This window comes from Stigmatopora argus, chromosome 23, assembly GCF_051989625.1.
Source record: "Stigmatopora argus isolate UIUO_Sarg chromosome 23, RoL_Sarg_1.0, whole genome shotgun sequence".
NCBI lineage: Eukaryota > Metazoa > Chordata > Actinopteri > Syngnathiformes > Syngnathidae > Stigmatopora > Stigmatopora argus.
In genome coordinates this window covers 8,823,682-8,849,678 of record NC_135409.1, presented here as the reverse complement: position 1 = coordinate 8,849,678, position 25,997 = coordinate 8,823,682, and the positions used below count along the sequence as shown (strand labels likewise).

At 42.6% G+C, this 25,997-nt stretch overlaps 1 protein-coding gene across 4 annotated transcripts; it reads right to left on the bottom strand.

Annotated features, from left to right (window-relative positions):
* Positions 1–163: 163 nt before the first annotated feature.
* On the bottom strand, positions 164–25,997 carry ptprz1b (protein tyrosine phosphatase receptor type Z1b). 4 transcript variants are annotated; one of them, XM_077593281.1, is made up of 31 exons: positions 25,752–25,995; positions 17,488–17,556; positions 12,081–12,260; positions 10,130–10,281; positions 9,962–10,057; positions 9,822–9,888; positions 9,407–9,564; positions 8,747–8,894; positions 7,572–7,756; positions 7,373–7,499; positions 7,255–7,304; positions 6,642–7,175; positions 6,211–6,565; positions 5,600–5,744; positions 5,435–5,526; positions 5,286–5,371; positions 4,766–4,786; positions 4,558–4,654; positions 4,410–4,492; positions 4,214–4,348; positions 4,006–4,137; positions 3,782–3,927; positions 3,577–3,712; positions 3,356–3,502; positions 3,200–3,293; positions 3,050–3,123; positions 2,841–2,969; positions 2,100–2,252; positions 1,885–2,027; positions 1,676–1,811; positions 164–942 (listed from the first exon to the last, which is right to left on the bottom strand). In XM_077593281.1, exons 1-31 carry the CDS (start codon positions 25,810–25,812, stop codon positions 799–801), a joined length of 4,275 nt encoding a protein of 1,424 aa, XP_077449407.1. In that variant the 5' UTR covers positions 25,813–25,995; the 3' UTR covers positions 164–798. The 4 variants fall into 4 exon arrangements, with proteins under 4 accessions (XP_077449407.1, XP_077449404.1, XP_077449408.1 ...); XM_077593278.1 differs by having other exon boundaries at positions 3,782–4,137; positions 25,752–25,997; XM_077593282.1 differs by lacking the exon at positions 4,766–4,786 and having other exon boundaries at positions 25,752–25,994.

Sequence of the window (25,997 nt, the reverse complement as noted above, 5' to 3'; positions counted from 1 at the left end):
CCAAGGTATATTTATTAAGCATTATGTACATGTTATCATGTGTGACTGCGATACTGTCGTGGAAAATATTTTTCATGACTTTGTGTGGCGTATTTTCTGTTTGTTGTCAAATACTTGAGGGAAAAGTTATCAAGCAATAACACATGAAGTCTTTATCAATGACTTGTGTTGAATTAGAGACGTCTTTATTCAATCTGTTCCTATTTACATACTGCACAGTTAAATGTGTTAACTCGCTATGGTTACCAGAAAAGTTTTAAAAAAGCATTAACAAATGAGTTATATCTATGATCCGTAAGTGGAATTATTAAATAGAATGCATGTGTAAATGCCTAGAAAATGTCATAGAAAATATAGATACAGTAAGAACATACAGCATTTTGGTATTTAAGGGATATTTACACAAAAAGTCTTGAAGAAGGCTAATTGATTGATCAATCGTGTCTGATTGGGGACAAAATACTGACAAAAATGTTAAAACACAACACAATTTGGATGGAATGTCTCATTGACCAAGTGCAAACAAGACAGTAGCCACCTTTAGTAGAAAGACGATCACAAAGCATTATTTTGGTTTAGTTCAACAGTCGCCGTAAGTACATTTGGTTTTACAAGTTTTAACTCATTGGCTGACATGGACGCCGATACATGTCCAACCCATCAGAAGTGAATTGGACCTCTATCGCTGTCAATGGTAGCAAATGACTTGAGGATGAGTGGTGACATTTTGTGGGGCAAAGACAACACTGATCTCCGCATGACTTGGCTTGTTATCACGTGTTTGTGTATGCGTGTCATCTACATGAGCGACTCAAGGCTTTCCGCAATGTTGGCCTTTCTCAGAAGTACGGATCCGTTGGTTTCTGGACTCTGCAAGACTCGCTGGTCCTCTTGGCTGCTCACCAGACTTAACACAGCCCGGTACAAATACTGGTACTGCTCCTAAAACAAGGAAATGGTCGTTATCATAGATTCAAAGTCTATATTGAAAACCTCCAAATAAACATACCGTATTTTCACGACTATAAGGCGCACGTAAAAGTCTTAAATTTCCTCCAAAAGAGACAGGGCGCCTTATAATCCAGTGCGCTTTATATATATGGACCAATACTAAAAATGTTATCACGATAAAATAAAATAAATCAGTTGATAGGGTACACCATCCTCTACAGCTCTCACAACTATGGCAAGCAGCCCCCGACTCTACTATTTTCCCCGTAGAAAAAGTACTGCGCAGTGACTGCTGGGATATATAGTTCTTTTGTCAATACACCCAGGATGACGGCGAACACAGTAATTTGGTGCTCACCGTCATTTCGGCTGTATTTACCAAAGAAATCCTGCTAGATGTTGGCGTCAACAGAGCATTTAAAGCAAGACTACGAACTATATATATATATATATATATATATATATATATATATATATATATATATATATATATATGCCATGCCTGGCTGCGTCTATAAAAACGGTGCGTCCTTTGTGTGTTTAAAATACAGAAATAGCACTCGTTAATGACACTGTGGCTAAAAGTACGATGCGCTGTATAGTCGTAAAAATACGGTATTCCCAAATACATGCTACCTGACAATGTTCTCACGATACTATTTACCACGGGACACGCCGTGAGTTTCAAAATGACTAATCAATGAATAAGGAAGAGAGTACATACTATGTCGTTAAACACTCCCGGCCTCATGAGGTTGGTCATTCGTGCCGCCTGGTAAATGTCGACCAGACCCTCTACCTGAAGCTGATTGGACAACGTCGTTAGGGCGCAAAAGAGACCCGACGCAACGCCTCCCAACCTAGAAAACGTCAACGTATTCAAAAGGTTGAATGGAAGAAACATTACAGAAGAGCAACGTGCATCTAACTCACGGGTCGTGCACTACTGTAGGTCCAGGAGTGCGTCGGCTGTGTTCGCCGACTGCGTTAATGAGGTCGAAACAATTCCTGATGGGGCTGTCGGGGTTGGGCCAGCAGGAGACGTGGTAGAGACGCACTTCCAGAGCGAAATTATTCTACAAAATGAAAATTTGTTAGCAAAATGACATTATTTCTATTCATCGAAGCATTTCCAATTGCGGAAGTACCTGCGTGGATTCTAAAGTGACGTCTTGCACAAGCACTTCGTCGTCATTGGACAAACGCAGGTGCCTCTCCCCTGAAAGGGACACAGTGAATCCCTCAAAGTTCATGATATGCTCTTCCGAAGGGCAATACACACGCAGGTCCGAGTCCTCAATCTGCAGAAAAACAAGTCAAACACATGTATACTATATAAATTGGATTGGATTGGATAACTTTATTCATCCCGTATTGGGGAAATTTCATTGTGACAGTAGCAAAAAAAAGGCATAGTTATAAGTTAGACAGTACAGTCGCAAAGGCCGCAGAACAACAAAGCAAAAGCACAAAGTACAGAGCAAATCAAAGTAAATGGGATCATTAACATACCTGTCAACCTCTGCCGATAACTGCCCTTATAAATGATTATGATTCCCCCTTACAAACCCCCCAAAAAAACTTACAAACACCGTACGAGTCGTACGGTGTTTGTAAGGTTTTTGGGCGGTTTGTAAGGGGAATCATAATCATTTTTAAGGGCAGTTATCGGCAGAGGTTGACAGGTATGCATTAAGAATCACCAAATCAAATCATTAAGACAGAAAAGCAGCAAAAACACAAAACGAGCAAGAGTGGACGGAGCTACCGCCACCGGCTGCCACTTGAACGGGGCCATTTTGGTTGCGGTAGCAAAAAACGGATACAGACTCAAAAGACGTAAAGTTGGACAGAAGCTGTAGCGCAAACGTAGTTAATAATGCACAAACCTGACACTGTGAGTCAGGCAGATGAACGACGGCGTGCGTATTGTGCTCCCAAATCATTCTCCAGAAATCCTCAGCGGTGCTGCTGAGTGGCGTTTGACTCACGATGAATTCTTTACTATGGCGATGGCCCTGTGGTTGGAAGCCAAAACTCAGAAAACCGACTAAAGTTTCAATATTCTTCACAGCAGCCAAACTCAAAGTGCTTTTACCAGAACGTAGGAGGCATTGATGTAGCCTGAAGAGTTAGCTTCTGTGGCCGTCAGGCAAACTCTTGATCTTTCCACTGCAAAGATGGACATACTAAAAGATATAGAGTAGAAGGGGCACACATTTCCTAGCTCGGTGGAATGGCGGCTCACCGGGCATTAACGCTCTGGCTCTGTTTCTCCTAGCGTTGCCGTCCCGTAGCGCAGTACTGTAGTCGGCATGTTTAGCCTGCCGTTGACTGATCAACTAAGACATCACTTTTTTTTATTAATCCGACAATCTATTTAAGAAATATTAAGCGGATTTACCTTAAACTGCTTGTCCATCCGCGTCCGACCCGATGGCCCGGGTGTAAGCAGACCGGATACGTATGCGTGAAGGTGGTCGCAAGTGACAGAGGTGTGGCGGCTCAAGATGGCCTCCACTAAGACGTCATGGATGAAAACGTACTGCTCCTAAAGGAGGCGAGAGCGGAAAAAGCGTAAGCTTTGAACGGTACCAAATATCCATGAAAGAAGGGTTCGTTTACCTCAGTCTGAACCAAAAAGTTCCTCTGAGTCCGCACGTGTTTTAGAAAACCGAGGACATTCACCGTTCCTTGATCTTCGATCTGTTGCAGCATGCTATCTATGACGATATAAGTCCCCGTTCTGCCGACACCAGCACTGCGACCCCGAAGACAAAAAAATTGTCCTTATACACTGCCGTTTAACCATTTCAGATGGACGGGTTACCTGCAATGAACCAAGACGGGTCCCATCTCCTGCGTTCTGGCCCGAGACGATGTTCTGATGAAGGATAGTACGGGCAGAGTGTATTCCGGGACGCCCATATCGGGCCATTGGGTGTAGTGGTAATGCTGGACGGTGTGTTCAGAAGTCTGCAAAACCCATGTTGTTTTTGTAGTCTTTGTGGGTCCAGGATCAGGAGAATCACAAGTGTGTAAAAGACTGTTTACCCTATTTGTGGTATCTCTGATGATGAATGTTCGCAATGTGTAGTAAGCGAGGGCCTTGCTGCTCTTTAAGGTCACCTGATAGGATCCATATTCCTCCTGACCATCCTCTGGCCAGTACTGATCACACTTGGTCTGTTGGAAAAGAAAGGAAAAAAATAGCATGTCATCATGATTTGGGTGGCGTAATAATCAAAGGATGAATTCTCACTCGTCCTTTTTCCTTCAAGTTGGTGATCATGACGACAATCCCGATGTTCTGCTGCCAGATCATTCTCCAGAAGTCCTCTCTGCCTGCCCTTAAAGGACCCTGGGCTGCGATGTAGGCCCTTGTACGTTCATAACCCTAAAATTGCCAAGAAGCGCCTTGAAATCACCCCAATTTAAATGAGCACTGTACAACTTACATCCACAAAGTTTGCGTTGATGTAATCCTCGCATTTTCCGTCTCGGTTCAAACTGTTGGTTAGCTTAACTCGGCTATGATCATCTGTAATCACACAGCATTTTTTTTTTAAATTTCCAAAACAGTGAAAATAACTTATCGAGACCTACAGGCCAAGATGTTGATGTATCTGTTCTTCGATTTGTTCTCGGGTTGACTGGAGCTATCTGCGGTGATTCCCATGTCCACCGTGCACGCTTGTACTTCCTACGGCACAACGACGAAAAAGATAGACACTCGTTCATTCGTTGGCGAATGCGACCCTCGTATCTGTGGTCAGGCAGTAGTGAGTGCTCTGAGAGTCTTTTTCAACCTTACCTCATAGGAATCTTTGACAATCTAATGGAGGGTGGAAGTGAGGATGCAGAAAGCACAACGATGGCGGTGGTGAAAGGACAGTCGGGGAGGGAGGGGTTGGAGGCGGTGACACACAGGCAGACAGGGAGTCAGTGCAGGTACAGGTACACAGGGTTCATATGCACACAGAGAGGTTGAGCGCCGAGTCCAAGCTATGTGTTGTTCAGTCTGTGTTTTCCGCTTAAATCTCCCAATGGAAGCGCTATCGGTGAATTTCCCATCGGCGTTGGAGGTTCATGCTCGGAAAGGCAGGGGTCAGATGCCATGCAGATGCACCCCTTTTGACACCAATCATGGAATTGTAATCTTACATTTGATTTAATATTTGATCAATATGTTTGCGCGCACTAGCGCGTTGTGAAAAGCTTTCCCTAAACAGCATGATGTTAGCAGAAATGGATGTGCATTATTAAAAAGCTATGACAGCAAAGCCTGCCTTTAATAGCGTCGGACACAAAATACAACAGACGTCGTCGCACACCTCAAACTCCTTGGAAAAGGTGTTGGTGTTGTGGAGCTCCATGACGTTCTTCACAAACTGCTTCACCGTCAGCGGCTCGTGACCGTCTGCACACACGAGGCCAACGGAATTTGCCATTTAAATCGTAAAGGGACATGCATGAAGGTTACCTGTAGCGAGCAGTAGCGGCGTGGATGGAGCTGATAAGACTTTTGGTGAAGTGGTGTCGTCGGGGTAGAAGTTAGCCGTTTGGAAACAGTTTCTATGGCGGGTGAGACGGGGAAAAACAGATGAGAAAAATGGAGAGTTTGCCAGACTTATATTTGCATGTCTACCTCCAATAGACAAGTATCCCCACCAGCACCAGCAAACACAAGATGGTGAGAGTGGAGACCACAGCTAGGGGAATGACGGTCCTCTTTTCCCGCTCAACACCTCCGACTAAGCCGACATGAGATTCATGACTGCTGTTGCTTCCCCCTGATACAGAAACGAGAATTAAAACTCAACCAGTCCTACTGGTGGTGGTGGTGGTGGTGTTGGTGGTGGTGGTGGTTCTCTGGTCTTAAGACGTTTCGTCGAAAGACGTCTGGTTGACCGGACGTTTGGTCGACAGGACGTTTGGTCGAAAGGACGTTTGGTAGAACGGACGTTTGGTAGAATGGACGTTTGGTAGAACAGACATTTGGTAGAACGGACCTTTGGTTGCCGGGTTCGCTCGCTGTCAAATTATGACAGAGAGTTTACTGTTGATATTTTGATATTAGATATTTAGATATTAAACTCACTCTCTCTCATGTTTATAATTTTGAGAGCTGGTTTCAACAGTAACAACCCGGCGACCAAACGTCCGTTCTACCAAACGTCCGGTCGACCAGACGTCCGGGGACCAAACGTCCGGGGACCAAACGTCTTTTGACGAAACGTCCGAGTACACTTGTCTTACCATTAAACATAGGCTGGGTGGTATGCATGAGCACCCTTAGAAGAGAGGAGGAGGTGAATGACTTGTAGACGGTGTCGGCAAGGGTGTTGCTGCCAGGTGGCGTCTTCTCGGAGATCCAGAAGGAGGTGCTGGTTTCTGGAGGTCTGTTCACAGGCGAATCGCTGTCTGGAGATGTTTGTGTTGCGCCTTTGACCATCTCAGTGTCCGGAGAGCCGAGTGAAGGAGATGAACCGTTGACGGTGTCTTCATAGAAGACGTCAGTGACTTGCATGTGCTCCGTAGAGGGCGGATAGAGGTCTGACTCGGAAGGGAGTTCTCTTTCGTCCTCAATTTGATCTGTAGGGCTGAGATCTTCCTGTGTGTGTGAAATAAAGCCATGAGAAGCGGACCTTAAGTTACACTTTTTTACGGTTCAGCTGGTGTGTCACTACCTGATGCGTCAGCGATGCCTCTTCAGTGATTTGGCGCCGAACGCTTGGTAGAGTGTTGGGCACGGAAACGGGAAACAGGAAGCCGGGCTGCTCGGTTATCCCGGTGACCCAAATTGCGCTGTTCCCGTCAAAACCGCCATGGGTGAATATCCGTTGCGTTCGAGTTCTTCGCCCATCCTCGATCTGGTTTTTGCTCATTTCTTCACCTTGGGACTTGCCGGGTTTCTTTTTCACGTTGGGGTCGAGACGCGTTTTCTGTACGGGTGACTCCGGTGGAGGAAGTCTTGGGGTTGACTGCGGGACCACCTCTACCGGCGCATTCTGGGTCGACTGGGGGACGACCTCTACCGGTGGGTTCTTTGCCGACTGCGGGACGACCTGTACCGGCGGCTTCGGGGTCGACTGCGGTCGTGGGTGATGCGTGGGTTGATTCTGGTAAACTCTGGTCTGTTCTGCCGGGATCTCCTCTACGGGGCTCTGATCCGGAGGATTGGGATTCGGTTCTGGTTTTTGCCATAGGATGTTTGGTGACATCTTCGAATCAAAGCGTGATTTTGTGAAATCAAGAAAGTTCACATTTAACTTGATATCTACAATACGAGGAGCCTCCTACCTCTTTGTTGCCTTTAAATTCTTTGGAGACATCTGAAAAGGACTCACTCTCTAGAAAGGAAACATTAACCAACATCCAATGAGTGAATTCAAATGTGTGGATTTTTACATGCTCATACCTGGATCTTCTAACGGCATGTCCACTATAATTTGGTCGCTCCATCTTCCTCTTAGGCCATTGGCGCAAACAGCCACCACCTGAACCACGTAGCTGCTGTTGGCCAGAAGGCCGGAGATAAAAGCTCCCTGCGGTATCCCAAACTGAAATGTTAAGGCCACGCCACGCATACATAAATCCAAAAGTACTTGGTTCCGTACCACATCCTGATCTCCATCAGTCCGGTATTCCTGCTTCTTCTGGTTTTGACCTTGGAGTCTCTCGTAGTTAACAGCGTACCAGTCGATAGTGGTGTCGTAAACCACACGGGGTCGCTCCCATGTCACCACGATGGTGGTTTCATTCTGGGCGTCGGCTTGGACGTTTTCTGGCGTTGAACTGCAGGCTAGAGTCATTGATGGATTAATTATTAATACAATTTAATTAACATGGAAGACATCGTTAAACATACACTTGCAAGGAGAAATCACTCATAACTCGTCTTCGTTCAAGAGGATTCTGAAGAACGGCATACTCTTCTCTCCATTTAGTCACGACATACTCAAAACATTTAATGTAATCTGATTCAAAACAATTGCATAAGCTAACCGAATAACACCATTAAGGTCCAAAAACAACTGCTCATATTAGATCGAAACCAAAACACCTGCGTAAGAATTTGCAGTATAAGCATAATCATTTCTTCATAAGGTAAACTGCCGGCGTCCCAGTCAAAGCAATTTATGAGTCCTTCGCAGATCTTCATTGCGAACTTGCATCTGGGTGTCTGGGTTGCATCGAGGTCTATCTCCAAGTAAACAGTCCTTGGAGGGTGAGGTGCCAGCAGGGTGACCTCGAGTTTGCCCCAGTCTCAAATTAAAGACACTCTTATACAAAAGTAATTAAAATGCATACATCTATAATATTATCCAGAATAACCCCCAACAGTCATAAAAAAAAGCCAACGCTTACTTTATTCTGAATTCACCTTGATTCAATTGATTTGCATGGTAAAACCAAAGACCAGAAAAGAGCTCGGCATGAAGTGGTCGGATACGACGCATTTGATAGGAGCAGAAGGGCCCTTCTCGGAAATACCAAATACTTGATTTCAATTTCAAAAAGAGCCGGCGAATAAATTGAGAGGGGAAAAAGGGACCCCGATCTCCAAAGTCAAGCTCCCTAGCAACCTAAAAGATCTACTTTATATTTCACATTCTGAATTTATGCAGATGGAGAGAATAGCAAAAAAAAACGCTTTTAATGACGACCGCTGCAGGATGACCTTGGAGGATAAGCTTTTGCTGAGCGCAAGCTAGTTTAGCTTCCAACAACTTTTTAAATGGTTTTCCGTTAAAGTGCACTGCTCACCAAAACGTTTAAAATGGAGACTTACTCGGCGTGGGCACATCCTCCACTCCTGTGTATGAAGCAAACACCTGGCCCATGAACTGCTGCTGTTCTCTGAAGTTATTCTGCAGGTAGTCCGTCAGCATCACGTAACCCGCCTGCTCCACCGTCATCACCTCACAGAACACCTCCAACTGCAGAGAAAAAGATGGCGGGACAAATGGTGAACACCAAACAAATCTGTGTCCTTTTTGTTGTGACACCCAGAGCAAGGCTCTATTTTTAGTCGGTGCTTATGTGGCCGTCTCATGCCCCGTCACTCTCGTTCCCATCACGCAAATGCACACTAACGTGCAAACGGGGCGACAAATAACAATGGGCCCAATGATTTTATCCAACGGAAAAACAATCAATTTAGGGCACATGTGTCAAAGTGGCGGCCCGGGGGCCAAATCTGGCCCGTCGCATCATTTTGTGTGGCCCGTGAAAGTCAATCATGAGTGCCGACTTTCTGTTTTAGGATTAGATTAAAATGAAGATTATAGATGTATATTACATTTCCTGATTTTCCCCCTTGTAAATCAATAAATGTCATTTTTAATCACTTTTTCTGTGTTTTAGTTTGGCCCCTGGGCCGCCACTTTGACACATGTGAACTCGAGCGTTTTGTACTGTATTTTTTCCCGAGCGCTTCGTACGTCATTACCTGTGTTTCCGATATGGCCGCGGTGGATTTGAAAACGACCCACTCGACTGTCTCCGAACAGGGAGGAGACGTCAATGAGCCGTTGTAGATGAAGTATTTTGCTGTGTTATTTGGCAGCAAGGACTGCAGCGCCAATGCTTCCATTGAGCCACTCTTGCCTGCCCGCAAACAGAAAACGCTGAGATTATTGCTGCCAAATGAGTGACATCACACATTTACATACCTGTCAACCTCTGCCGATAACTGCCCTTATAAATGATTATTGATTCCCCTTACAAACCCCCAAAAAACCTTACAAACACCGTACGAGTCGTACGGTGTTTGTAAGGTTTTTTGGGGGGTTTGTAAGGGGAATCAATAATCATTTATAAGGGCAGTTATCGGCAGAGGTTGACAGGTATGCATTTAGACTCACCGAATCGACTGACGGTGTTGACGGCGTCGATTATAGGAGTGAGGTTATCATTGGCCTCGGAGCTAATCTGCAGAAATTGATTGATTGATTTATTTTTTTAAAGAAAATTCACTGATTCAATTAATTTCTTATTTATTGACCTCAAACATCACAGCTAATGCCGCAATCCTGCCGCCCTCCCTGACGGCCTCTTCTAAACTTGGGAAGGCGTCTGGATCGTAGGCGTAGATTTGCATCTGAAATGGATTGAGCAAGTCAGCCCCAAAGCGAGGGTAAATAAATAAACCAGTTGTTCAGAGTACTACTACCTCAAGCGGGTATTTCATGCCGTTGAGGCTGTGCTCGGACCCGTCGGAAGTAGCGTTGCACCGCCCCCAGTGGAAAGTGATGGTACTCACACGGAACCTGGAGCTCAGTCCACCTCCGCGTATGTAGAAGTCGCCATCAACGTTGATAGCCACTAAAACGGAAGCACAAACATGTCTTGAACATTTACAGAACAATTTGCGAGATTTTTTTCAAGATTTTTTTGGGGAAAAAACTCTCACCCCAGAAGGTTTTACTTCAAGTTTAGAATTCCAAAGTCGGGTTTCATTGTGTTTTGTAAGTAAGCACTAAGGAGGATGCTCCTTTGAATCAATTGCATTGAATTGGAAGATATTCAAACATTTGATGATTATGAAATGGCTCGAATTTGAGCATGTGGTTCATTGGTCAATTCTAATTTGATTTCAAATATCTTTGCAGTTTTGGAAAGGTCTCCAACAGCAAACCCAAAAGAAAAAAAAATCCTTTTGAAATGGTCAAATATCAGCTAGGCTTCTCTTGCAACTTTATTTAATGAGATCAAATCTTAGAGGTAGTAACCATAATAAAACTGTGCAAGTGTGCCAAATGAATTCAGAGGAGCTCCTCCAGGATATTAATTCCTAACAGGATATGAAATACATACAGTTAATGCCACTGTAGCGCTCATGTATAATTCCGCATCACATTATGCTTGATAACTAATTTCCTCTTCGTCCAAAAAAGACTAAAAGATGAATCCGGCTGAGTGTCTTTGTATTTGTTTATCAGGCAAGACATCAGTCGTAAGGACTTTCCCCTCGACGTGGCTTGCCGCGTTTGTATTTTTCACGAGTGCTTCTCAGTGGCGGGCCATCAGGGGCTTCAGGGCCTTCTCTGCTGGCCTAAGAAACATCTGAATCATATATTATATTTTGTCCATCAATACTTATTAGATAATTCCAAATTGTCTGTTAGCTTCCCTCCCCCTGGTTGCACTGCTTCCAGATGTGTGTTTTCATGTAGAAGCATTTAACCAATCACATTTCAGATATTATTTGTTGCCAGGGTCAGAAATGTGCCTCAAAGCCTTCATAATCAGTTCTGCTGCATTAAACAAGCGTCGATAAGACTGTTGCTTTAACCAATCAGATTTCGAGTTGGCAACACCACAATGCCTTCTCGCAGGCGTAGGGATACGTCATCGCTTTCACCAACTATGATTGGCTAGTGATCGAGTGGACTAGCCAGAGCTACCAAACTGTATCTGGAGCGAGCTGCACAGGCAAATATATTGCTGTGTTGATTTAAAGCCATTTTCAAGATGGACATTTCAAGAAAAAAAAAGCTGGACATCATTAAGAAAGGTCGGACAACTCCAAAGCAAGCAAGCCTGTCACAACCGCGAACGAACATTTTCAGCACTAAATCGAATAAAAACGTATGCCAGAAATACGACAGGACAGGTCCGACTTTAAGCATTAGCTTCGATGGCGATAGAAAAGAAGGAAGAAAGAAAGGAGGATGGATATTGTGTAGAGTTAAAAAGGATTTTTGGTGAGTAAAATATGGCTATATTCCTAAAAATTATTTCAATTGTATGAGGTTATTATTGATAATTTTTTTATGTGTCGCAGCTGTAGCTGCAGTAGAGGTTTTATAGCCATAAAATAGTTTTTGAGGGTCGGATTGAAGGTGTCGCTAGAAAATGCACGGACCGCCGCTGGTGCTTCTATACGTTCCAGCCTCCAGCTTCTTTATTGACTCTATTTTTTTTCTTGCAGGGTTTCATCTCTGCCTTTTGACATATAGCTTTTTCTCCTTTCTCCACACACTGGCTCGCTCTATGGCATTCTGCCTCTGGCTGCCTCTCCTCCAATGACTGTTCGTCGCCCTTAAATCCTCACGGCTAGTCTCCTTAGTTAACCCTGGTGTTGGGAGATTTATTTTTTTATCTAACTCTCAATGGCCAACCTGTTTTCCCGTTGTTGCGGACTGTAGTGGACTCAGCCATGTGTCTGTCCCAGCCTTCAAATTGCAGGTTCTGGTACTGAAGTCGGACCTGAGCGAAGGTTTCGTCGATGTCCACGGGACTCTGTCTGGCGCTGCTACATGTCGGATATTTTCTACCCCAGTTACGCTGGTTCAGGGTGCCTGGAAGCAGAAATACAGTGTGAAAAAAGAGGGGTGAATTACCGTATTTTTTCACATATACACCGTATTATTATGACTGAATCGAGGGTACGGCTTATATTTGCACAAATTAGACTTGCAAGGTGACAAAGACGAAACGCCATGACGCAATGTGGCCAATAGAGAAAAGATAAACATTTTATTTTGACGTCTATGAATGAAATTCAAGAACAAAATAAACCGTATGTTGCATAAAACTTACTCATTGTAAAATGCAACAATTTTAAGGCATTTTTAAGGCTGTGGCTTATACGTGGAGGCGGCTAATATGCAAAAAAAAACAATATGTTTCATTTCGTAAGGTGACCAAGCATGTGATGCAAATCTGAGCAACATATTTTGTCCCAGTAAAAAAAAAAAGGAAAAACCCTGCAAATTGAAAATTCCCATAGAACCACTGCCAGTCAGAGACTAATAAAAATATCAGTGTGGGCGGTAAAGTAACCTTTTGAGAATCTTGCATCAGAAACCTGACGGGGATTAAAGAGCTCGAGAGTAGAGTGGGGTGCACTGCCTTCATATGGATCTTTGGAATTTGCTGCTATTACTTATACCTCGTTTATCGCGGCAGTACAGTAATAATTGCTGTATTGCAGTGGCGGGCCGTCAGGGCCTTCAAGGCCTTCTCTGCTGGCCTAAGAAATATCTGAATCATATATTATATTTTGTTCATGAATACTTATGAAATAATTCCAAATGGTCTGTTAGCTTCCTTTCATTGCTTTTCCCCATGGTTGCACTGCGTCCAGATGTGTGTTTTCATATTCAAGCATTTAACCAATCACATTTCAGCCATTATTTGTTGCCAGGGTCAGAAATCTGCCTCAAAGCTTTCACAATCAGTTCTGCAGGCTTTGCTGCATAAAACAAGCGTCGATAAAACTGTTGCTTTATCCAATCAGATTTTGAGTTGGCAACACCAAGGCCTTCTCACAAGGCATAGGGATACGTCATTGCCTTGTCACAGGTGGAGGGATACGTCATCGCTTTCACCAACTATGATTTGACCATCTGTGAATTCGTTCTGCTCTCAAATACACGCATATCATTCATTTAAATAATGTAGGCCTGAAATGGTTTGGAGAGGGGAGGCTGTCTGTTTCTGTTTGCCTCAGCCCGTGTGAAAAATAGCCCGATACTGATCAAATATTCAAAGCGGAGCGACGCAACTGAAGCTGTTTAACCCGACGATGAAACTTTCAAATAGGAATCGTCAAATCGTGGGGAGTGTAACCCCATTTCATGTGCGCATTTTTACACTTTTTGAATTAGTCATCGCTGCATTTGAATAATTTAACATGTGATTTAGAGACCGAAGACATTTTCGACATAATTTTATTCTTTCCTTATTACAATCACCAGACGCAATATGACGATCTATACCACATGTATCAAAGTGTCTGACACCCCTGATCTATACGAATCCTTCTCCGTCTAGACATGAAAATATGTCAAAGTCTCGGGAGGCCGTGACTTGCTAATTTTCCTTTTTTCTTTTTAAATTCTGCTCTAATGAAAAGGATAAAACCTGCCAACTTGTCTCAGTAGGCCCAAAACCGAAAAAGCAAGAACACAAGGAAACCACGCATATACGCGCACACCTCTCCGTCATTTAGCGTCTGAAACAAGGCTGCGGGTGTAGCCTGAGTCCAATGCTTAACAACTAGAGCAGAAGAAAGGCCAGCCTGGAATATTTGGTGACTGGGAGTTGCCAACATGTGCGTGCAGATGAACGCAGAAAAGAGAGCAGCTCTTTTTTCTTTTTTCTTTTTTTAGAGATGCTGATAGAGATCCATTCATTCCATTCACCACCAACTGTCCTAGTTGCAACTCGCATTTAAAAACAAATTAAAAATGGAGCAGTCGCCGGCTCCAGCTGTGAACGCTGTTCTGAGGTCAGTACATCACTTCGCATCAGCACTCCTACAATCTGACCAATTTAGGGACTGTTTTCACTACGCTAAACAGATCTGACCCAAATTGACCCGCGCTGAGTTTCATACAAATAGTTTGACAGAATACTACAACAACATTTGGCTACCCAAGCCATTGTGGTGCCACAAAGTCAGTGTGCATTCCTGTGCCCACCTGGATTTGAACCAAGGACCCCGGTGTTGTGTGCACGAGTATACTTCATTACCCACAAAGCCCTCTTTTTACCCGCGCATGCGCATTGTGCGTTTCCTGGTCGATGCGTAGGAGAAACCCGTCCGAATAAATCGTTCAGTGCTCGCAAGAGATACGGCAAAAAAAGACAGTGCGCTACAATGATAAACAGCCTCTCATGTCATGTCATCTCGAAATTTTGATCGTATCTAGGGCGAATTATTCGATGGAAATTTTCATCGTACCTCGAGCATGTCGTAGGTAGAGCTGATCGTAGGTCGAGGTATGATTGAACTAATATGGTCATTTTTACTTCTACCATTGTACTTGAATTCTATTACAGGAGAGCCGTTTCCAGTTGAAATGGATTTAACGTTTCTCAACATCCAACATAGTTAAGCCTCAAATCAATACAATAGCATTTTTGTCACAAAATGCAGGGATGAGTAAAAGATGCCATTTTGTTAGATGAGATATTGCCGCACTAGAATGTTTCGCTTTGCTGCGAGAGGGTAATCAGAGTGCACATTGCATGCGAGCCCAACAGATGGGACCCCATAGGTATCCTCCAGGCAGAAGGAACCCAAGGCCACCCGGGACCAGGACCAGGGAAGTGGAAGTTTGTTCCAAAAAAAAATCTTTTTCAGCATAGAATTTGATTATAACCTTGAATCTATTGTAGAAAACCCACTATCATTTTCTCACCACCTTTTCCCCATATTTCCTTTAATTTGATCAAGAAGCTCTCTTTCTCTGAGCCATTTAAAAAGAAGTGCGCTTCTTTCACATGGTAATGTTTTTACTCACGGCTCAGCGAGTGAACAGAGCCGCTCAGAAAGACCCGATTGTGTCCACAACACACACACACACACACACACAAACACACACACATGAGTCTGCAGTAACCGACTGAGGGCAAGCCAGCAGACGTTCCCGCTTTCGTGGTCAAATGAGCGGATGCTCAAAATAGTCCGCCCGCTTAGTCCAAGCGTTACGGTAATTCAGTGGCGGTCCGTGCATTTTGGGGTAGCGCCTTCTGCTATCGGAATCAATCCAACCCTCCAAAACTATTTTATGGCCGTGTGTTTGTAACGCTTTTAAACCCTCAAATATACTCTCAACAGTCAAAAAACAGCACCATAAAGCTCATCATTTCAAAATGAAATAAAGTAGCTCCATTAAAAAACACACAAGTACAATATTATGTGAATCCCCCTGATTGCTTTTTTTGTGATGTTGTAACTGTAAATAAAGATGATGTCATAATTTCAAGACAAGGTGTGTCTAACCTATCTCACGACTTATATACTCCAAATTATGCAACATCACAGAGTACATTTGAGAAATCAGAAGCGAGGAGGGAGTGATAAACCCACAACACAATATGATTATAAATTGTAGAAGAGGATGTGAATGAAAATCTTGTTTTTCTTCCACAAAGAGAATGAGCGTGTGTCTTAGAACTGATTTGAAAGATTTGACAGAAGGAAGAAAATCATCTGTGAAATGAGGAAAAAAATGAGTCTGGATGAAATGATAGATGGAAATCGTGCTTGAGCAAGCATTTGGTCAATTATTTACAAGTAAACTCTTATTACAGCTACCAACTGTGCCACCATCTGAATCAGGAATAAACTCCTACATCAGAAACGTTCACCAGTCGTCTTTAAGGAACGGAAATGGAGGGAAATCAATTCGTTTATTGACTACTCTGAGCGATCAATCATAAATTCCCAATATTAAAATGATGGTAATTCTACCCCAAGCCCAACTACCTGAACTGCGACCACCAAATTCTAATCAGTTGATCTCTAAGCCCTTTCATGTTCGTGGGACAGGAAGGGATAAAAATAGTTCCGGCTTGAATCGGGATTACATTGTACCTTTTAAAGCACATGTGTCAAAGTGGCGGCCCGGGGGGCCAAATCTGGCCCGCCGCATCATTTTGTGTGGCCCGGGAAAGTCAATCATGAGTGTCGACTTTCTGTTTTAGGATCAAATTAAAATGAAGAGTATAGATGTATATTAAATATCCTGATTTTCCCCCTTTTAAATCAATAATTGTCATTTTTTAATCCATTTTTTCTGTGTTTTTAGTTCAAAAATCATTTTGTAAAATCTAAAAATATATTTAAAAAAAGCTAAAATAAACATTGTTTTAGATCTATAAAAAAAACTGAATATTCAGGGATTTTAACCCAGTTCAATTAATCCATTTATAAAAAAAAAAATCTAAATATTATATCTAAAATGGTCCGGCCCACGTGAAATCGAATTGACGTTAAAGCGGCCCGCGAACCAACCGAGTCTGACACCCCTGTTTTAAAGGGACACATCCTCTCCCGATGTACTTTAGTGAAAGAGTGACAAGGATTGATGCGACAGGTCGCACCAAGCGTGTATGATAATGCCTGACTTGGTTGGCGAATGGGCAAAGTTATGGCTACAAGACTGCGAGGGCTTAATACGTTGACTAGCCCTCTATTAGCCCAGCAATGACCCCCGCAGACAGATGACTCCTTTGCCAACAAAAGGCCATCATCTCCCCCACTGGGACGGTGACTGTTATTGGTCTGCCTCGGACCACTCTTGTTTCTGTCCGGCTTAGCGCAGCGGGGGTTCTCTGCTGAGTTAGCGGCCGGCAGTCATGTGAGCGAGCATATGGCCCCGGGTAGATCAAGGCTCTCCGATGGGACATGTTGACAGAGACGGTAATTCCGACGGATCAAGTGATCTCCAAACTGACATACGGAGGGTTTGTCTCGCAGCTTTTTCTTAACCACTGCGGTTTTGTGTGCGCCCGTGAGTGTGTGTTTCATCTGAAAATCACATCTCACAATCCCAATCATAAGTACATACCTGTCAACCTCTGCCGATAACTGCCCTTATAAATGATTATTGATTCCCCTTACAAACCCCCAAAAAACCTTACAAACACCGTACGACTCGGCGACCAAAAGACCGGCGACCAATCGACCGCACACGCGAAAAACAATGACTCAACTATTAAAATGGTTGTTGATTCCTTTGATAATCAATCGATCGTTGCAGCTCTGGTCATGTTGCATTTATTCACACATACCTGTGTACGACCAGTCGATATCTTCTTGGAATTTCTTCAAATTTCGGGCCAGAGGTTCCACTGTTGCCACTGCAAAGGAAAGGACAGAAAATGGTTGGTGGTTATAGTGGAAGCGTATGTATAATATTCATCAAGTATGTCGTGCCGTAGTTAAAGAAGAAAGAAAGAAAGATGAATTGAATAGAAGCAGCATCCAACTGGAATACCCGGGGCCACCTCATTAAGTCAGTCGGAAAGAATACGAGGCAGTCTGCGAATGAGGTGAGTCATGGGATGAAAATGACACAAAAACACATCCAGAAAAGCAAAACAAACTCATGATTACAGCTAGCTAAATAATGCAGCCGGCTTTTCATATGAATAAATCAAAAATGAGGGGACTAAAACAACAGTGCGTCTGTCTATGTGTTTTTTTTTTTGTTGCTCTTTTCACTTTCAGCAGCGTCATATTTAGGTCGACACAAACACGACATGAAATCAGCGTAATCCTATTGTTTACCGCAGCGGGATGGAAGATGATAAGTGGAAATAGGGGGGAACTCTTCTGAGCTTCTTATTAATAGTTAAAAAAAATAATACAGCAATTTCCCTCCTTAAATCACAAGGATTTCCAAGGTTCAAACCAGAAACAACAGGTGATAATTGGCCTAATTGTTTTGAGCGCCGCAAAGAATACATTCCAGTGGCATGGTAAGAAGGCAATTAGTGATGCTGCGAGCCCAAGGCTACTTCTTTTATTGGCCTCTCATTCACTAATCTTACTGCTATTTCTCCTCATTAATGTATGCATGACCCACCCGTTTGGTTAGCATCAAAGCTTTAGGACGTTATCTCAAATGGCCCACATAAGAAACGATTGGATTGGATTGGATTGGATAACTTTATTCATCCCGTATTCGGGACATTTTGTTGTCACAGTAGCAAGAGGGTGAGGATGCAGAAATAGGAAAGGCATTTTAGACATAAATAGATAGGTCAGAAGTAAGTTAATAAATAAATACATTAAGACAGATGGGTGATTTAATTTGAAATGGATCAGTGTTGTGTTTCTTTTTGATGTTACACTTATTGCCCTGGCGGCACTTGGATCATGTTCACCATGTTCCGCTTTTCCCTCTAAAAACCAAACTTGAGTTTAGGCATATTTTAAAATGACGAGATGATTCCATCCACGGCGATTTTCCTTAAAGGATCATCTGAAAAGTCTGGACAGATGGAGGGTCGGCAGCTCTTTTCAATCCATTGGAGATTGGGGCTTAGCTGGTATCCTGCAGTTGGGAAAACCTCAAAGCTAGGATAAGAAAATTCACATTTCCTACATTGTTCGCCATGTAGTAGAAAATCCAAAGGAACAAAGTCAGCCTGCTTTCTACTAACTCCAGCGCTGTATTTTTTTGTTTTGTTTCTGTTTTGTTTTTGTCCCACTAGATTCTGACAAGCTCAAGCTGTGTGAAGACGCCGCGAGCGGGATTGCTGATCATTTTCAGGATAAACTTGCCTGTCTCAGCAGAAACCTAACCAATAGAAGAGTAGCGGATTACTCGACTCCTGGGGGCTGATTTAGCCCAAATCCTTCCAATCAGGGAATCGTCTGTGGGCTTCCTTGATCACTGATTTAGACTTGTCCCATTAAAAGAAGCCCAAATACCAAGTCATCCTATTTAGTTTTCAAAAAGCCTTGTGGAACAACAGTACATTAATATCTGACTTATATTACTTAGTGCTTACCAGAGGGTCACAGAGCTACTTATGGGTTTCGTTTAGTCTGTTTCTGGGGAAAAAATGTTCACAGGTTTTGTTGTCGTGGGTTAGGGTTAGGGTTCGGGTTAAAATCATCAATAATTTTTTAATCCATTTTTTCTGTGTTTTTAGTTCAAAAATCATGTTGTAAAACCTAAAAATATATTTTAAAAATGATAAAATAAACATTGTTTTATATCTATAAAAAAAACTGAATATTCAGGGCTTTTAATCCAGTTCAATTAATCAATTTATATTTAAAAAAATCTAAATATTATATCTAAAATGGTCCGGCCCACATGAAACCGAGTTGACATGAATGCGGCCCGCGAACCAACCCGAGTCTGACACCCTTGGTCTAGTACGTAATACTATAATCTTGATTTCTATTAATTGGGGGAATTTTACATTTTTCTGTTGTTCAAAGGGTGCCAGGAACTCATTTAAATGCTGTAATGTTTTTTTTTATTAGCAGTGACAATTCTCTCCCTTAACAGCTCCATTTTGCGGCCTGCTGACATGGACATTTAGTCTTCATCTCTTCATCTGTCTCCAACTCGAGAAGGAACCAGTTAATGGGATCAGGCTTTATGTTAAGTGGAGGACGGTGGAGCTTTAAACAAACCGTACATTGTTCCAGCCAGCCTGGGCAGCATTAAAAGCTGCAATTTAAAACCCAAAAAGACAAGCTTATCACTTGTGCTGAGCGTGAGATATCGGGGCCCTGTGTGGGGTGCTAATGCATTTGGACAGCTGTACATATGTGGCTGTACATACACCCAAGAAGAGTGTAATGTAACACCCTGCTATGTGGAGACATATGGGCAGCAGTCTTATTAACCCTTTATTCAAAAATGTCTACAGTAATCCTTCAAATATCGCAGACATCGCTCTGCTTCGAGGACTTGGACTAAAACTACCATTAACATGTTTTTTTTTATTTATATCAAGTCGAGAGAAACTATTTTTACTGTGAGTACAGTATTCAAAGTACATACATTTTTATATATATATATAGATCAAGGGTGTCAGGCTCGGGTTGGTTCGCGAGCCGCTTTAACGTCAACTTGATTTCACGTGGGCCGGACCATTTTAGATATAATATTTAGATTTTTTTTTATATAAATGGATTAAAATAACTGGATTAAAAGCCCTGAATATTCAGTTTTTAGAGATCTAAAACAATGTTTATTTTAAATAGATTTTTAGATTTTACAAAATGGTTTTTGAACTAAAAACACAGAAAAAATGGATTAAAAAATGACAATTCTTGATTTAAAAGGGGAAAAATCAGGAAATTTAATATACGCCTATACTCTTCATTTTAATTTGACCCTAAAATAGAAAGTCGGCACTCATGCGCAAAAGCATGTATTGTGGAAGTAATAATGGGGGGGATCCTACTTTGTGGTTTTTCGTCAATCGCGGCCATGTCTGGGCTACATTAACCACAATATTCCAGAAATTACTGTGCAAATGCAATCTTCACATGTGCTTATTGTAATTTTGACTTTGAAGAGCGAAGAAAAATCAATTGCAGAGAGTCGAGGATTCACAAAAGAAGTTGACATGAATAAATACTCTGACAGCCTGACAACGCCTGATGAAAGTTTAGCGTAGCCCGCAATTTCATCTCTCTAAACGCCTTGAGTGCTGCTTTAAAGTTCTGCGCTTTCTTCTACTCCAGACAAACAGCGGCGCTGACACACATCTCCTCTGCCGCTGCGGAAATATTCCACAAATCCAGAGGTTTACGCTGCACTTGTTTTGACACCAATTTGGGTTTAATCCCCAGATTTGCGGCCAAATAGGACAACGAGCAGACGTGTGTTTTGTGGATCCTAAAAATAAGCTCCAAAAATAATGTCGTGGTTATTGTCATGTCAACTGATAATGAGAGTATGTGCTACGGTGGTTAGTAAAAATAATGATAATAATAATAATAATAATAATAATAATTTGTATTTCGAAAAATATTGACAGCATTCCAGTGGCGGGCTGTCAGGGCCTTCAAGGCCTTCTCTGCTGGCCTAAGAAACATCTGAATCATATATTATATTTTGTCCAACAATACTTATTAAATAATTCCAAATTGTCTGTTAGCTTCCTTTCCCCCTGATTGTACTGCTTCCAGATGTGTGTTTTCATATTGAAGCATTTAACCAATCACATTTCAGCCATTATTTGTTGCCAGGGTCAGAAATCTGCCTCAAGGCCTTCACAATCAGTTCTGCAGGCTCTGCTGCATTAAACAAGCGTCGATAAGACTGTTGCTTTAACCAATCAGATTTCAAGTTGGCAACACCACAATGCCTTGTCGCAGGCGTAGGGATACGTCATCGCTTTCACCAACTATGATTGGCTAGTGATTAGCCAGAGCTACTAAACTGTAGCTGGAGCAAGCTGCACAAGCAAATATATTGAAATCTTTTTGTAAAATCTAAAAATATACAAAAAAAGCTAAAATAAACATTGTTTTAGATCTATAAAAAACTGAATATTCAGGGCTTTTAATCTAGGTTTTTTTAATCCATTTATATAAAAAAAATCTAAATATTATATCTAAAATGGTCCGGCCCACGTGAAATCAAGTTGACGTTAAAGTGGCCCGCGAACCAACCCGAGTCTGACACCCTTGCCTTAAGGCTACCAAAGCCAAAGCGGGCGAATAAAACATGATTATTTGTACATTGGGATACACGCGCAAATATTCACCTGACTTGTATGTTGCACTAATCTGGCTGCCCTAGTCTGAGCAGTGAGATGCAGCAATCCCATCTGCTTGGCACAAACTGAGAAAATACTGCGTGCGTGCGTGCGATTAGTAATCCTGCATGCTCTGAGAGGAACGCTGCTGAATCCTAATGCAGTCGCCTTTGGTCATGGAAAAATATTTTCCCTCTAATTTTGCAAGGCACGCATCGACCATATTTCCTTCTTTCGTTCCTTACTTAATTCAGCCCGAGTGACTGGAGTTTCCATGACAACCAACAAGCCTCCGATGGCGCGTGGAAGGCTCTGACTTCCTGTCGGCTTCCCGATCCCGCTCTGGCCATCACCGTGGAGACGCAACAGTCTCTCGGAGCAAGGTCACGCCCCCAAATTGCACCAAAATAGTATGTTGTCTCCAATTCCACTAGCTTGGGCTGGATAAAAAATGGATGGGGTCAACAGCGTTTTGGTGACGTCACACTTTTTCACCCGTGGAACAAGCATCCCATTCAGGGGAAAATGGCTACCCCCCGCCGTTGGCCACCACCCGGTGGAGGGCACTTCAAAACTAGGCGACCAGCCAAGAGGAGGTGACTGGAAAGGGGCCAGGCTGTCAATCTGCGAGCCCCTACTCGTGAATTTCTATTGGCATGTTTGCAAGCATTAAGGTGGGTTGGACGTTAATCAACTTACATTTAGTCACAGATCCCCAATGACCCAATACAAAAGACTGGATTCCACTTACCGTATTTTCACGACTATATGGCGCATCGTATTTTTTGCCCCAGTGTCAGTAACGAGTCCTATTTCTGTATTTTAAACACACAAAGGACGCATCGTTTTTTTAGACGCATATATATTATATATGAATATCGAAACGCAAAAGCGCTGGCTACCGGAAGCAGCCCCAGACTCAATTTCCGGTTTCCGGTGCGCAGTGACTGCTGGGATATATAGTTCTTGCACGCTACACCCACACGCTAAAAACACGTTTTTAAAAAGGCAACAGAAGCAAAGCTGAGTTCGGTGATACTTTATTTAGCCATTTTACAACTTACTCATGCCATCATTAACCACAAATCCACCAAAGTCCTCATTTTCTGTGTTTTATACGTTCGTCCAGGCGGCCACAATCCATTCACAAATAGTAGCTAGCTGGTAGCTAGCGTAACTTTTCCAACAGTGCTTTCCATGCTTCGTCAAGCTGTATTGATGTCCATGTGTACAGGCCACAATCCATTGGGTGTACTGACAAAAGAACTACTACATATCCCAGCAGTCACTGCGCAGTACTTTGTCTACGGGAAAATAGTAGAGTCAGTGTACCCTATCAACTGATTCATTTGATTTTATCGTGATAACAATTTTAGTATTGGTCCATATATAAAGCGCACTGGATTATAAGGCGCCCTGTCTATTTATGAGAAAATGTCAGACTTTTATGTGCGCCTTATAGTCGTGAAAATACGGTAACTTCCGACAAATCAAACAATGAAGCTTTCTGTGTCAAATCTTTCCGCCATCAAAGGAGACCAGCAGCTGTCCTTCTGACCCAGCCTGGCTTTTTCAAATCAACTCCGAGTCAGACGAGAACACTGCTAAGTGGATTAGAAAAAAACTGATGAATACAATGTTTCAATCTGCTAGACAAAAGACGGACGGGGAAACAAAATACCAAGACATGAAGTCAATCCATTGTTTACAAAAACATCGGCGCTTGGTCTCCATGCCGACCCATCGGTAGTGTCTTTAAAATCAGAGGCAAATGATGAAAATGGCTAAAAACCAGACAGTTAAGAAGGCTTTAGGAAATCTTTCTAACAAGATTTATTTGCCCTTGCGGAAGGTTTTTATTAGAGCAGTAGAGGGCGGTAAAGTTAGCGCAGCCTTAATCTGCTTTTTAGCAAGGAAATGATCAACATATATCATAAAGTAGGCTTTTAATTCTAGACATCATTACACACAAACACGCAGTGGCAAACTGCAGCTGGCTGACAGCCCCGCGAGAAGTGATCAATATCACGCTGGCTGTATTGGCGCCGGTCCATCACGCCAATTGTCCCATAGTGGCGAGCCGCCAATAGCCAAATGCAATAAGTCCTTGTCACCGGGGGTGAAACTCCCAAACATTGAATTGACAATAAACCGAGCCATAACGAGTTGATTTGTCTTCCGGCAGACAATGGCCTGATGGCATTCCAAATGCTGTTTTGGATGAACAAATTAAAAGCAAAAACTCCCTGAAGGTAAGTGAGTAGGGTTACTAGGACAGATGAGGTCACAACGAGTGCAAACACCAGATCACACTTTTGAATGCGTGTTTTTTTGTTTGTCTTTCGGGTTTTTTCACACGCGTATGATTCCAACAAGAAAGTGTTTTGGAGTGCCCACTTGGCATTCTGCGTGGCAGATGGTTGGACAACACGGTAGTCATATAGCTGCCGGGAAACCATGACGCTCTACAACTAGTTCAATGTACTATTTTAGACATACAGCGTTTTTTTAGAGTGCTAACTGGAAAAAAACGCAGTAGATTAACAAGCCATCCAATCAAATTAAACATTGGTGGATAAAAATTGTCATCTTTTAACCCTAACCCTGATTTTTCTTCAAATTGAGGGACATTTTTCAACCGTGAATTTAAAAATGATGGAAAATGCTTCCTATTTGGATTGCTTAGGTGAAATGCGAAATGTGTGGAGCAGGGTTAGGGAACCTATGGCTCGGGAGCCACATGTGGCTCTTTTGATGGGTGCATCTGGCTCTTTGCTAACCTGTGTGCTAAAATCTGGAAATCGCTGGTGACAGAACTGAGATATTACATCTAGAACTGCTTTAATCTTCATTTTTTTTGCTTTAATCTTCATTTTTTTTTTGCAGTAGACTCTTCTGGAATGCATCCACTCATTGATTAGTAAAAGCGTAAGAACCTTTTAAAAAATATTCAGTGTTTTCCACTTTAAAAGTGGTGAAATTACTAAAAAAAATGAAAAGGAACTCGTTTACATGTATGTATTTTGACTTTTAAATTCGTAGTATGGCTCACAAGGAATAACATTAGAAAATATGAATTGTTTGTGGCTCTCTTTGTCAAAAAGGTTCCCGACCCCTGGTGTAGATAATATTGTGTTTAATCAATCAAATATGTTTGTATTGAATTGAATCAGAGCAGAATTTGTCATCGATATGAAATTGGGGATTTATTTGACTACGTCGACAGTGATAGCCTGGGAGGGTTGGCAGCATGGGCAGACCCTCCCTATCTAAATGGATTGGACTATCACCATCATTGACACTAAATTTTTGATTATCTCCCCTAAAATCTTTGATTCAACTCCCTATTTTATGTTTCCATGATACAAATTGAACTCTAACTAAAACTGAGGCGGCAGAAATGTCCTATAGGTTTTGAATTGGTATCTTTTATAAATATAGATTGTTTTTAACCAAAAAAATGTTTGAAATGGAGCCGTCAATCAGAGAAAATGAGTGCAAAACAAGTCCATGGCAGAACGCATCCAAGTGGAAGCCAAAGAGTGACAAAATGTTGAGATGCAAAGCTTTGGAATTCTATGGCAGCCACTCGTTCCGTCTCGTTCATTGCTTTGCATGCAAAACACGCTCATTTAAAAAAAAATATATATATAATACGTAAGAGCTGCAGACTGCACGGCATCACTACTACGGTCACTCACTCTTCAACATGTGTCCACGTGAAATGCCTCGAGCAAAAAACACACACACTGTCTCAAAAGTTTGAATCATATTTCGGAATAAGGCAGAAAATCCGCGAGAAATGCCGAATTTCTCACCCGTGACGCTGAAGATCAGCAGCCGGCAGAAAGCTCCGCGGACTGGATGCGTCTCCATCATCCCCCGCTGAAGAAATGACACACGACGTTGCTTCGCGTTTTTTTTTGGCGCAAGGGAGGGTGGGATTTTGGGTCGGATGGGGGGGGGGGGTGCTAAAGAGAATCAAGATAACAGGTCATCGTGCGGTTTGGTTCGGGTGTGTTTGGACGGAGCGCCGTCTGCTCGACTGTGAACCGACGCGACCG

Coding starts and splice junctions, on each gene's coding strand:
- ptprz1b (XM_077593278.1), bottom strand. CDS start 25,812: ATGATGGAGACGCATCCAGTCCGCGGAGCTTTCTGCCGGCTGCTGATC. Junction 5,372..5,434: donor GCCGCTACTGCTCGCTACAG/GTAACCTTCATG, acceptor TCGTGTGTGCAG/ACGGTCACGAGCCGCTGACG. Junction 4,655..4,765: donor TTGTCAAAGATTCCTATGAG/GTAAGGTTGAAA, acceptor GTTGTGCCGTAG/GAAGTACAAGCGTGCACGGT.